General features: G+C 36.2%; 1 protein-coding gene across 1 annotated transcript; it reads right to left on the bottom strand.

Annotated features, from left to right (window-relative positions):
* Positions 1-804: 804 nt before the first annotated feature.
* On the bottom strand, positions 805-3,280 carry LOC145068302 (sugar transport protein 8-like). The gene is made up of 4 exons (XM_079015250.1): positions 3,094-3,280; positions 2,492-2,811; positions 1,624-2,247; positions 805-1,532 (listed from the first exon to the last, which is right to left on the bottom strand). Exons 1-4 carry the CDS (start codon positions 3,233-3,235, stop codon positions 1,095-1,097), a joined length of 1,524 nt encoding a protein of 507 aa, XP_078871376.1. The 5' UTR covers positions 3,236-3,280; the 3' UTR covers positions 805-1,094.
* Positions 3,281-14,549: the final 11,269 nt, after the last annotated feature.

The raw sequence follows: 14,549 nt of genomic DNA, 5'->3' as shown, positions 1-14,549 counted from the left end.
ATTCCGGAAATATACATCAAGATATCGAAATTTCTTTAATCAATATTTACATTTAGTGGGATAGAGGAGGAAAAAAAAAAGCAAAATAGAGAAGAAAAAAAAAAACTGGAAAAACTCACAGCTAGTTGTCGTCGAAAATGTCTTGAAACGTCGTTGATTGACGTCGCTGGTGATAGGGTGGGTCACCAGTGATGTCGTTTGGGACGGCGTTGTCTTGGATGCCGATGGAAACTTTTGATGGAGGTAATGGAGGTCACAGTTGCAACAATTTTCGACAGAAGGGAAAACGGGGCAATCACATGATTGAACCGGGAAAAAACGAAATATATTATCTGCGACACGTATTAGCGGCGACGGCTACCAGTTGCGGCGATGGAAGGGATAATAGCAGCGACAACATTGGAGGCAATCTTTGCCGATATATTTTCGAGTAATAGTGGTGAAGTTATCGCCGGTAAAGGCGTTGCTGCTGAAGGTTCAAGACGATGTGGATTTCCTTGCGATGTATTAGGACTAAATCAACGGCTATGATTTCACATCAGTTGTTGACACGGATCGATAACGTGTAGCCATTAGTGGCGATATACACCTTTAGTGGCGACAAAGAATGCGGAAGTTGTTTGTCGCCGCTAATGCTTGCGTTTTCTTGTAGAGTAGGATTTTCATGTATTGTAAGTTGGGAAAGATGAATGAAAGAAAAAGAGAGAAAACTGATATGAAGCTCATTGAATTGGTTGGGAGGTATGAGTCCCTCTACCCTTAGATTCACATTTTTGTTATGTTACGGATTTAGCATGCATGTGAGTATTTATCAATGTCACATTTTAGTTATGTTACGGATTTAGCATGCATGTGAGTATTTATCAATGTCATTTTGTAATAAAGTATAGCAAAAAATAAACATTAATAAACACATAAAAACGAAAACTAGTAAAAAGAAAATAAACATATACTACGAATCCACAAGTCTAAAAACATTTTATCCAAAAACACCACGAAGCCATTAAAGAGTTCTGACAAAAATAAAAATAAATTTACGATAATATAAAAGAAAAAAAAAATCTGAAACGACATAAAACATCCTACAATTATGATCAAGGCTTGTCGTGTTGATCAGGATCTTCCCTGAAGTATCTTTTCCAAAACCAATGCTTTTTCCATACCTTATCGTTCATTTCATCTATTGAGACACCTTTGGTTTCCGGCAAAAAGGAATAAGCAAAAATCCCCATTATCACAATCCACCCACAGAAGAAGAAGAAGATTCCAGCACGCATATGACAAAGTGTTGTTAGAAAAGCTTGAGCCACAATGAAGGTGAAGATCATGTTCATGCTAACTGCACAAAAGAAACCAGCCGTTCTGGTCTCTAATGGAAATATCTCACTAGGAATCAACCACCCTAAAGGACCCCATGACCATGCAAAACCAGATACGAAAAAGCATATCAAGAATAGCACTAGATATGAATATTTCTTTGGTAAAACATTCGTAGATTTCAAGAATGCTGCAAGTATTCCTCCTGTAATACTCTGTGAAATCAAACAATAAAAAAAAGTTAAAACTCTTATAATATGATCAGTTAGGGTTTGGGTTTTCTGTTGAACGAAGACATGTACATACCTGTGCAATAAGCATTTGAATCGAAGCTTCAATAAGCAAGAACCTTCTTCCAAACTTATCAACCCCAAAAACTGCCACCAATGTAGCCAACACATTAACACACCCAGTAGTAACAGCCGACAATAGCGATGCATCACTCCCAAACCCCATTGTTTGAAACAAAACGGGTGCATAAAACATGATCACATTAATGCCAGTAAACTGCTGGAACAATTGAAGGACCATCGAGACCACAAGCTGAGGTCGACTTGATCGCTTCATTAAGTTCTTGAATGGATGCTTGATTTGCTTCGCTATTTCCGTTGCATTTACTATTTCATCATATTCTTTTTGCACATCTTGAACCCCTCGGATCTTTTGAAGAGTTTCAAGCCCTTGTTGTGGATTTCCACGCTCAATAAGACTTGTAGGAGTCTCCACGATTAGTAAGGATCCAATTGCAAGAAAAAGAGCTGGAATGGCTGCGCCACCTAATGAAATCCTCCATCCATGTGGGTGGGTTGCGGTGAAATAGTTAACAATGCTTGCACATAAGATACCCACCGTCACTAGCAGCTGGAAGCAGACGTTTAGGCCACCTCTATACCTTGCCGGAGCAATCTCTGATATGAACAATGGCACAGCCTGTATATATAAAAGTCAAGTGTTAAAGTAGCTAGTCCCATAAAACAATGTGTTTACCAAAGCAAAGATTGTCACCAAATCAGCATCACGATGTTCAGAAATGAAAAAAGATTGTATTGCTCGAATCAATATTCTTGGATACAATCTAAATTAGGATGATATTCAGCTTATATTTTTAAGATAAATTAAATGTTGTTGATTCGATGAAACTAATTAGGGTGTTATATAGTATGCTTGTATTTACCTGGTTACCAAATCCAACACCGGCGCCGAGAAAAAGCCTACCAAAGATGAGCATGGCGAGGTTCACGGCACAGGCGGTGAGAATGACACCGGCCAGAAAGAACAACGACGCCAGCTGTATGGTGAGTTTCCGGCCATATCTTTTACAACATTTCGATGCGAAAAGACTGCAAACCACCGCCGCGAGGTAGAGAGAAGATGTGAAAAGCTGGAGATATTGATCGTCGAATTTGCAGTAGTTATCTTCTTTTGCATGGTGTTTTTTCACGTAAACATGTGGAAAAAACTCCTCCAAGAATTCATCCATGGATGTCACCCCTCCTACATATAACAATAATCAAATTAAGAAATGATAAAAAAAAATAGAAATGAAATAATTATTATGCATGCGTGAGAAATCACATCCGATCTGTGATCTATCTGATAATGCATTCGTCGAAATCTAAGGAAATGATGGGTTGAATAAGAGATCGATGGATCATCTGATCCAATAATTCATTAATCAATATATAAGGGTACGTACGTACGTAAGCTGTAAAATGAAAATGAATGATTCTGGATGTAGCTTTAGGGTTTGTTATGAAAACGTAAACGAGGAATGACCTGAAATGCCAATGTCGTAACCAAACATGAGGCCACCGAAGGCCGCGATGATGGAGCATACAAGTACTTGGGCGGTGAGCTTGGCTGGTATGTCACCGGGGCCGCCGGAGCTGCTGCCGTTGACGCTCATTACGGCAGGCATTGTGTTAATTAATTGTGATTGTTGTCTGTTGTGTGTGTGTTGTGTGTTGTGTGTCTGGTGTGTGTTGTAGTTTGTTTAGAGAAGCCGTACTTATAGATAGTAAGTGGAAACTTTCTGTGATATTATCCGAAAGTGTCAAATCCTTATCCCTTAAATTTCTCTACGTTTGCAACATGGATTAATCCATAGAAGGCAGTTCCAAAATGTTTCCGGATTAGATTACATCTTAAAGTTAATTACATCTTATGACCTTCAACTATTCATTCAGTTCCAAGTTTAGGATTTTGAGAACCTTAACTTTTATTGTATTTTTCAAGTAAAAAAGAGTTATTTTTCTTTTCATTTGTTTACTATCTGTAAAACCTCTTAACAAAGTCGAGTACATAAAATTAATTTGGGATTTTTTCTTTCAGTTTAATCAGATTTCGGTTTATTCAATCTAGTTTAACTAGTGTTTTGATAATTTAAAATCAATCTTAACCATACCAAAAAAAGGATCGGTTTAATTAGTTTTTGATTATTCGATTTTGAGTTACCCGATTAATTTACAAATTTACCGGATAAACCAAATAAGGTATATAAAATTTTAATTTAAATATTTTTTTATTCATAAACTAGGAAACTAAAGACAAATTATTAACTCAAATAACTACTTTTACGTGCATCTTTGGTTTTAAATTTTTCAAAACATTGTTGCCAATTACCAATCAATTAAAAGAATTAGTTTTTTTTGAAATTTTTAGTAATAAGAGACTTTCTCAATTAGCAATTTAGGCCTACTCATAAACATTATCTGTGATAGATAATTTGGATCATTTGAATTACCTCGAAAGAATTTCAGAACGTGTCTCACAGTCGTAGATACAACATTCAAAAATTATTTGTCAAAGCAATGAACATGTTATAATTTACCTATTATATTATATACTAGTTTATAAACCGTAATAATCATGGTTACAAAATTAATTAAATTTTCTAAGTAAAAACTCAAAACTATTAATTAATAATTTTAAATAACTTATTAAATAAAATATATTTTTTAGTTATATATAAAATTATAATCGTTGATTCATATAAATACGTAAAATATATCATCTTATAATTTGTATAAATTTTATTTTATTATAATTGGTATAAATTTTATTTTATTTTAATTCTAATATTATTAATTTAATGTAGTTAAAATATGATTAAATTTTGAAATTTGAAATTTGAAATGAACAATTAATAGATTGACAAGTGTTATGATATTAATTACAAGTGTCAATAGATTGACAAGTGTCATGATATTAATTACAATGTCTAACATGGTGACACATGACAAAAGAGCTACTCTTTTATTAGAATAAAGATTTCGATGGAAGTTTGTACTAACGATTGCAACCTCTTTATTTTTATAAATTACATATTATTATTTTTTATCTTTTAAAATACTTTATAAAATAATAATTATTTTTTTTATTTTTTTAATGTCACTTTAACCTCATTGATTTTAAAATTTATAAAATATAACTTTCGTCTCTTCATTTTTTTAAAGTTTTGTGTTTATACCCTATATTATAATTCACTACAAGAAATTCAACCTTTAGCGGCGACACTAATAGCGGCGACATATTAAATAGTCGCCACTATTGGTGTCACCGCTAAAGGCTGAATGACACCGATCTGCGTTTTAACGTTCTGGTAAACACGAATCGTCCGATCGTGGTTCTAATCCAACGGCTAAAGTGGTCTTGGAATGCATAAACTCAATACTAGCGACTTGCGTCGCCGGTAAAGACCTACAGGTGTCGCCGCTAAAGATCGAAAAATGACGCGGTAATAATTCCCTCCGGAGATTCGCCGCTAAAGACGTATAGTCGCCGCTAAAGACTGAATTAGTCGCCAGTAAAGGTGTCGCCGCTAAAGGTTGACGTGGTTAACCCCAAAAATTCATTGTTTTTTTTTTCCTTTTGCTGTTCTGTTACTCTCCATTCGCTGCTGCTTTTTCTCTTCGGCATAGCTCATCGATTCCTCAATTAAGTCGTCAAGTAAGCGAGTGATAGACATTACTTACTTTCCGGTGACTGTGAAAAATCGGCCACAAAGAAGATACCGGCGGAGAGAGCTATTTTCCGGTGAGGACCATTTTTCCGGCGACATTGACCTTTTTCCGGCGACTGGGAGGTGGTTCCAGGTCAATTTTCGGTCCATTTTCTATTATAACATCGATTTAAAGCTTATTATAGTGGTTAATTGCAAAAAATTGTCTATTTCAGTTTTGTTGATTGTGTTCCTAACCACCTCGAGCGACTACCCCCACCATTGGACCATTTTTGTTGATTTCATCATCACAGGTTCTATTTACTTCTATTTATTGTGAAATTTGAGTTTAATTGTAAAATATGTGTAGTTGTATCAATTATGTGAAAATTGTCATATATGTATATTTGATATTTGTATGTAAATCTATGTAAATGTGGTGTATATATGTCAATGTATGTGTGTTTGATGTATATGTGGTATATGAGTATTTGGTATAAGTATGATGTTATTTTATATATATATATATATATATATATATATATATATATATATATATATATATATATGTGTGTGTGTGTGTGTGTGTATGTGTATTTGGTATAAGTATGATGTTATTATGTATGTATGTGAATATTTTCTAAAAGCTTTGGTAATTAGTTTTTTGTCCCAAGTGCAACAAATAGCAATGTACTTTGGTTTTTTGTCTTAGTTTAAAAATAGCGATGCACTTTGGCATCATAAAATGCATGTTGATTTTTTGATTTGGTCATTTTGGTTTTGTGGTGATTATATGCTAAAAGCTTTGGTAATTGAGTTTTTGTCCCAAGTGTAATAACTAACAATGTACTTTGGTTATTTAGCTTAGTTTAAAAATAGAAATGTAGTTTGGCATCATAAAATGTATGTTGAATTGGTCATTTTGTTTTTTGGTGAGTATTTGGTAAAAGCTTTGGTATTTGAGTTTTTGTCTCATATGCAAGAAATAACAATGTACTTTGCTTTTTCGTCTTAGTTTAAAAATAGCAATGTACTTTGGCGTTATAAAATGCATGTCGATTTGATAATTGTGTTTTCGTCCCTAGTTGAAAATTTTAACCTATAATTTATATATGTTGTTATTTATTATGTAGTTGGAAAATGTTCGGACATTTCTCAATGACCCGACATGTAGGGAGGAGCTTTATTCGTTTTTTCAATCACATAATAATCAATGTGGAAATGATGGAAACGGAGATGATAATATGTAGGGAGGATCTTTATTTGTATTTTATACTTGTCACACTTTGCTATTTGTTAGTATTGTAAAACTTACTTTGCTACTTGTTAGAATTATCAAACTTTTGGTTGTTTTATTTTGGTATTAAATTAATTATAAGAGTATTTGGAATTTAATTTGATGTTGTTATGTAATTTTTGGTATATAATTAATTATAACAGTATCTGGAATAAATTATACACAAATTCACAAATATAAAAAAAAAAAAAAAAAAAAAAAAAAAAAAAAAACCGTTATTACCGGCGACATTCTCTTTAGCGGCGACACGAAGTATTAGCGACGACAGGGCATTAGCGGCGACAATCCGATCAATAGCGACGAAGCAGTAGCGGCGACTCTTTACCGGCGACGTGTCGCCGCTATTAGCTTTAGCGGCGACTTTTCGACCCTTTACCGGCGACTTTTTGTCGCCGCTAATTGCTCATTTCCTTGTAGTGGTTTAAATTCAAAGTGTTCAATATTTCGACGTAAATTTATAACTTTCAACTAACGGTTGCAACACCTCCACATTTATAAATTACATATTTCATCATTTTACTTTTTAAAAGTAAAAAAATTGTAAAAATATATTTTCCATCATTTTATTTTTTTAAATATTATTTTGACTTTTTTTATTTTCAGCTTTGTAAAATATCACTTTCATCTTATTTATTTATAAGCTTTTGTGTTTATCCCAAGTGGTATGTATGTGTCGGTATAATTAAGTCAAAGTGGTTAAAGTTTCGATATAAAATAAAACTTAAATGTTTTTTATGTATGTTACGGAAAACAGACCATACTTGTCAAGTTTTAGGACAAATCTGATTGCATTTGTCAAGTTCTAATGACCCTTGTTAGGATGTAATGCAGATAACAAACAAAACTATAAGCACACAAAGACACAATATTTATGTGGTTCGGTCAAGGTGACAAACGTCCACAGACAGGAGGGGAGTATTCTTTGTTTTAGAGTTCTCAAATTGAGGTTACAGGTACAATTCACCAAATATTTGTCTTACTCACTAAGGATACAAGATACAATACACCAAACACTTTAAATGAATCTGCATGCATCCCTATTTATACTTGAGGGATCAGACCTAAAACCCTAATGGGCCAAGCCCATTGGCCCATAGGCCTATGAATGGTGAAAACCAATCATATTTCGCCATGCAGCATCTTCTAGAACATTCTTCCATGGCATACAACCCATGAGCATCAGTAACACACATGATGGAGCACCCTGTGCCATAGTGGAGCATCATGATGTACAAGTGGCGCATCATGAACACTAATCGCCCAGCATCCATCATGGTGGCACAACATGGTGTTATCCTTGAGCAATACCAACTTCTGAGCATCCTTAAACGATCTTGAGCATCATAGAAGACTTCATAGCATACTTAGCTCATCATGGACCAAGATAGTCCAACTTGCACCATGATGGCGAAACAAGTGTATGGATGACGCAACAGGCTTCAAATGTGGCACAAGAACATCAAGATTGGAGCAACAATGCCACATTGGCACAACAGGAACATACATGGCACAACAAGGCCATGCATAGCGCAAAAGTATACTCCATGGCTCAACAAGAGTACCACATGGCGCAAGAGGGATCCTCATGGCACAAGAAGGAGTATAATAGCGCAAGAAGGAATACCCTTGGCACAACATCATCCTTCTTGGCCCATGCCTTCAACATATGACGCAACAAGGTTCCCTTGTTGCTCCATATCACTCCCAAGTGCTCCAAACCTCTTCTAGGGGCTCCATACCCCCTTGTGTACGGTTTGTTCCTTTTTCAGATGATCCATTCTTTTCTCAGATGATCCGTTCATTTGTCACATGCTCCATAAACCCCAAGTGCTCCATTGAGTTCCAAGTGCTCCATGAACATGATCCAAATGCTCGAGTCATATTTAATAATCTCCACCTTGACTTGAGCATCCTCTAAACTCCACCTCAAATAAGAACTTCCTCTCCCTTCCTGCCATCAAGCCCCAAAAGGGGTTACCTCCTGCGAACATCAAGCAAGTCCAAGCAAAGCTTGAAATTCTCTCTAGACAACGTCCTTGTTACCATGTCTTCTGGATTCTCCTTGGCACCAGATTTTTGAATGCATAACATGTCATAAAACATGATAGGTTTCTCCACCTTCGAAAGAAGGCTCTGAACAAGACCAACTGCCAATGATCGTCTTATCTCCAAATCACTTTCATGGTCTAAGTCTATCAATCCAACCAAGTCCATATGTCGTGCATTAGCACCATACACCAGAAAAACATCAAGCATTCCCTTCAAGTGTTGCAAGATCCACTTGATCACTTCCCAATGAGCTTTTCCCTGATTTCCTTGAACCACTAAAGAAGAACCAACAAGTTTGGACTGATCACAATAGAATGACTGCAAGACTTTCTCAAAGTAATGAGAAATGTATAACCATCCTGCTCTTCTATAACTCCATATCTCCATCCTTGCTATATTCTTTTCAGCTCCTAAATCGTTCATCACAAACTCATTCTCTAGAAGCTTCTTCAAGTTGTCTTTCCCGGCATCAACATCACCAGCCATGTCTTCCCCAATTTGAACAAGGGATTCCCCATGTCTATGTCATTCCATGCCACCCTGTTGCTCTTCATTTATCACAAAACTATGTGGGGGTTTTTGTATCAAAATCCACCTTCTGACTAGCATCTTGATTGTTCCCCACAACACTTGTACCATCTCCTCTATGGTTACACATAGAAAATTCAAAGGCCACATTTCTACTACTAACGAATTTTGGAGTTTGTTCTTCTATACACCACAGACGAAGACCTTTCCCTCCAGATGCATCTCCTAGAAATATGCACTTCATTTCCCTACGCTCTAGTTTTCCATCATTCACACGAGCATAAGCAAAGCATCCAAAAATTCATAAACCAGTGTTCTCAGATGGTTTCCCAGACCACACCTCTTGAGGAGTCTTACAATAAATTACAGTTGATGAAGATCTATTCTATAGATAGCAAGTAGTATTGACTGCTTCCACCCATAATTGCTTCGACATATCAACGGATAATCGCATGCACTGAGCCTGCTCCACCAGTGTTTGGTTCATTTGTTCTACCACTCAACTTTGTTGTGGTGTTAGTCGTACAGTGTGATGCCTCACTATACCTTCTGTTTTGTAGAAGTTGTCAAAAAAAGCCTTGAAGAACTCCAACCCATTTTCTGTTTTGAGTGACGTGACATGGTTCCCAGTCTGTTTCTCAACCATCTTCGTCCACTCCTTGAACCTCCCAAACACTTCATCTTGGTTCATTGTCTTTAGAAAGTACACCTAGGCCTTCCTTAAGTAATCATCGATAAAAGTCACAAAGTATTGACATCCACCATGAGACTTCACAGGAGAGGGACCCCGTAGATCTGAGTGAACACACTCGAGAATCTCTTAGCTTAAGTGTTGAAGCGAACTGAACTTCACCCTGCTTTGTATCTCTGGAACACAAGCTTCACCAGGTTCAGATTTTCTAGTTGCATCTCCACCAAACAACCCCGTGTTGCTCACATGTCCCATCTTATGATGCCACAACTTTCTTCCATCATCGTACCGATCCAAGGATTGGGATACAGTCACTGTTCCCCTAACCGTACAACAATCAAGAATATAAATCTCATGAGGATTCATCCTTCCCTTCATAAATACAAGAAAACCCTTGGAGACTTTTAACCAATCGCCCTCTCTAGAATACTTCATTCCATCCTTCGCCAAAGTGCCAACAAAAATCAAATTATTCTGAAGCTCTAGGACGAACCAGCAATGCAGTTTCCTAACCATACGATTATGCATCTTGATTTGCATCATGCCACTACCCTTGATACTACTCACCTAATCATCACCCATCTTGATTGTGCCATTCTACTCTTTGAAGGAGTCAAACCAGTCGCGATTGCATGCCATATGATAGGATGCTCCAGAGTCTAAGACCCAAGCATCAGCAGAACTAGATGTACAAACTGTCAAAACTTCACCATCATCCCCTGCATTCGAATTTCCTTGAAGTGAAGCTTCATTGTTGTTGCTTGGTCCAACACAATTATTACCTTTCTTTAGTAATGGACAATATCTTCTGAAGTGCCCCTTTTCCTTGTAGTTATAACATTTGATGTTGGCTTTAGATTCGGAACTTGACTTCCCTTTGTTACCTCCACCTCTATCCAATGTTTTTCCTTTTCCTGCGAACAAACCGAAACTGGAAAATTCTTCTCCAACTAAAACTTTTCTTTTCAGTTCCTTGAACATCAAAGAGTCCTTCACATCATTCGCAGTGATCGTTGTCCTAACATACAACATGGTATCAACGAATTTCTCATAAGAATTTAGCAGTGGACATAAGAGGATAAGTTCTTGATATTCATCTTCAATATTTACATTCACACCTTGTAGGTCCAAGATGATGCTATTGAAGTTGTCTAGATGGTCCTTCAGTTGGGTGCTTTCCGACATCCTAAGAGTATACAAATGTTGCTTCTGGTATAGCCTATTCGTCAGAGAACTATTCTGATACTTGTCACACAATTTCTCCCAAACCCCATCAACACTCAATTGATCCACGACCTCTCTCAGTACTCCACCTGTCAAACTCAACAGAATAGCGCTATGCGATCATTCAAGAATATTCACCTTCCTTTCAACCGCCATGTCCTTTGGCAGTTTCGCTTCTCCTTCTAGTTTTGTTGCACATCCTTGTTGAACCAGAAGAGCCTTCATCTTCACCTTCAACAAAGTGAAATCATTCGAACCATTAAACTTCTCCAAATTGAACTTGTGAGATGTCATATTCAATCAACAGAACAACAACCGCAGCTCCGATACCACTTGTTAGGGAAAACAGACGATACTTGTCAAGTCTTCGAATAAATCTGATGCCACTTGCCAAGTTTTGATGACCCTTGTTAGGAAGTAATGCGGATAACAAACAAAACTATAAGCACTCAAAGACAATATTTATGTGGTTCAGTCAAGGTGACCTACGTCCATGGATTGGAGGGGAGTATTCTTTATTTCAGAGTTCTCAAACAGAGGTTACAAGTAGAATTCACCAGAGATTCGTACTACTCACTAAGGATACAAGTACAAGACAACAGACACTTTAAATGAATCTGCATGCATCCCTAATTATACTTGATGGATCAGACCTAAAACCCTAATGGGCCAAGCCTAGTGGCCCATATGCCCATGAATGGTGACACCCAATCATATTCCGTCATGTAGCATCTTACATAACATTCTTCCATGTTATACAACCCATGAGCATCAACAACACACATAATGGATCACCTTGTGTCATAGTGGAGCATCATGATATACAAGTGGCACATCATGAACACTAATGGCCCAACATCCATCATGGTGGAACAACATGGTGTAATCCTTGAGCAATACCAACTTCTCAACATCGTTGAACGATCTTGAGCATCATAGAAGACTTCATAGCATACTTGGCTCATCAAGGACCAAAATGGTCCTGTTGGATTAGGTGTCTAAGCCCATAACTATTTTCGTAGGTACTTGACCCAATTATGAGCATGGTCCTTTTGGGTTGCCTTCACCTTAGCAACTGAAAGGATTAGTTATGGAGAAAGATGACTAATTGTGATTTATTAATATATTATATGAATAATCTATTAAAAGCGAAATCATATGGTTTAATTAATATTGATCAAGAATTAATTTAGAATTAGTTTTGTGGTCAAAAGGTATTAATTAAATCAAGGGGACTGATACTGTAGTTATAAGATAGTAACAAAGTTGGGCTTAGGATCCATAAGGAAGCAATGGACGAATTCTATATGGGAATCCATATAGAAATCGTCCAAGGGGCCTTCTAGAAGGATCCCTTGTGGTGCTTAAGGACTAAGCAACTGGATTAGGGTTTTGACTGAAACCCTGATTGCTCAACTATATAAGGAACCCTTGGGCATGCCAAAATAGGGGACTAGAAACCCTAGTAGGATTTTATAGCCGATTTTGAGCCTCTCCTCTCTCTCTCTCTTGTTCTTCCTTGTTGCTACTGGTATTTGTGACTCCATTAGAGGTGCAACATTTGAGGCACTAAGCTTTCAAAGGTCAAGGGTTTCTTGTTATTACTACATAACAAGTTGAGGTAATCGTTCTAAGTAGTTTATATGTCAATTTCGATTGTTATATGCTAGTCATAGGGTTATTGCTTTGGTATTCAAATGTTGTATGTTCAAACTAGAAAAACCTAGATCAAAGCAATTAGGGTAGCATGTACACCATAGGAATGATGTTATGCTAATAACTCATCAGTGGTATCAGAGCCAGGTAGTTTTTCTAGTTGAATGATGCAAAAGTGAACTGCCAAATGATCAAAAAGTCGAATTTTTGTTGTCTGTGAAGCCGACTTGGCGAGTCCATCAGTGGACTAGACGAGTTACATGAACTCGACGAGTCCAGGGTGCTGTTGCCGGGATTTTCGATTTTTTGAGCAGTTTTTGAAGAGGATAATTACCAAAACTCGTTTTTCTTGCCTAAAATTATTTTTTCATGATTGGTATGTTTATCCTTATCAAAATTGGTGGATTTGGTTAAATATGGATAATATAGGATTATTATGATTCAAATATTTGACCTAGTAAGTTTGAAAAGTTTCAATTTACACTCTTTAGGTTTTATAGTTTAAATTTGAACTTAAAAGTTTTAGTTTTTGAAATTGAAATAGTTAAACCCTAATATTTTGAAAGGTTTCAAAATTTGTCCTCAAGTTTTGGAATTTAAAATTTAATTAAAAGGTATTAATTTTGAAATATTGAATTCTAAAACCTTAGTACTTTGAAAAGTTCAAATTACACCCTTATGGTTTTATTAAATTAATTAAGTGTTTAATTAAAAGAGATAATTAATAAATCCATAATTATATGGTTTAAGTTAATCAAATTAAAAGTATAATTTAATAGATTAAACCACCTAGTATTTTAAAAGTATAAAATACACCCTTATACTATATAGAATTAAAAGTTTAATATTATATATGTATAAGAAAATGTTAGTCTTACCGTTAGTAGGCCTCATTCACGAAGTTGGTCTATAAGGGTTGTTTAAGGAAGCGGCCTGTAAAATGACCGTCATTGGGTATCCACTCTTACCCACTGCACCATTGACTAGTGGAGGGTCGTTAGCCGAACAGGTAGGATAGGACACAATCTTCCATTATAACTATAATGGAATACGAAGTAACTAAACACTTTTATAAATTCTCAAACCTTAGTTACTTTAGGAAAAATGTGGAATTGGTGCTAATCCATGAAATTGCACATTGCACCTTGTTGGTCATTAATGGAGCGTGTGTAGTTAACCGACACACTAATATGGGACCAATGAAGAATGGAAATGGATAGCTCATAGATTATCATAGATCAATGGAGTGTTTGTGGTTAACCAGCACATTGATTAGGTAATAGACATCTTCGAGAGTACCAAGCTAATTTGCATGGTTATCCACACCTTGTTTGTGATCCTCGGTATCCCAGTCACAAACTTGAAGGGCATAATATAGAGTAAACATGCCATTGAAAAGTTCAATGAATATCAAAAGATCTAGGACTTTCAACTCATCTAAAACCTAATTTTCAGTTTTCGTTTTTCATGGTGGAAATTGGTAAATCGTCATTTACATACCTTTAAATATTCTGCAACTAGATTACGGCATCCCTCTTCCGAGTTGTAGAATATTGTGTTGGGTCCTAGCCTTATTATTTCATTTGGGTGTTATATTAAGGATTGAATCAACTAACTTGAACTTCTCCCGTTTTGTAGATGTCAAAATCTAACAACTATGGTTTTCCTGAACCCTGTAGAAAAAGCTTTCCACATGAAGATGAAGTTCCATGATTGGATCATGAAAATGGAAATCATGCTTCACTTACTCCACCTCATCCAATAATTCTCCCTGACCCATGTGTTCATAAACTTGAAAAGTTCAAGGTCACTCAAGCCCTATTGGCAAGTAAACACGAAGATGGAAA

Source organism: Lactuca serriola, chromosome 8 (genome assembly GCF_051521515.1).
Source record: "Lactuca serriola cultivar US96UC23 chromosome 8, Lser_US96UC23_V15, whole genome shotgun sequence".
NCBI lineage: Eukaryota > Viridiplantae > Streptophyta > Magnoliopsida > Asterales > Asteraceae > Lactuca > Lactuca serriola.
Note: the sequence above shows the minus strand (reverse complement) of the source record. Positions and strands in the feature narration are given on the sequence as shown.

Excerpts from the sequence above, each read along its gene's own strand:
- LOC145068302 (XM_079015250.1), bottom strand. The coding sequence starts at position 3,235 with ATGCCTGCCGTAATGAGCGTCAACGGCAGCAGCTCCGGCGGCCCCGGT. Across the intron at positions 2,248-2,491 it reads GTGTTGGATTTGGTAACCAG|GCTGTGCCATTGTTCATATC; the intron begins GTAAATACAAGC and ends TTATATATACAG. Across the intron at positions 1,533-1,623 it reads TTCAAATGCTTATTGCACAG|AGTATTACAGGAGGAATACT; the intron begins GTATGTACATGT and ends TTGATTTCACAG.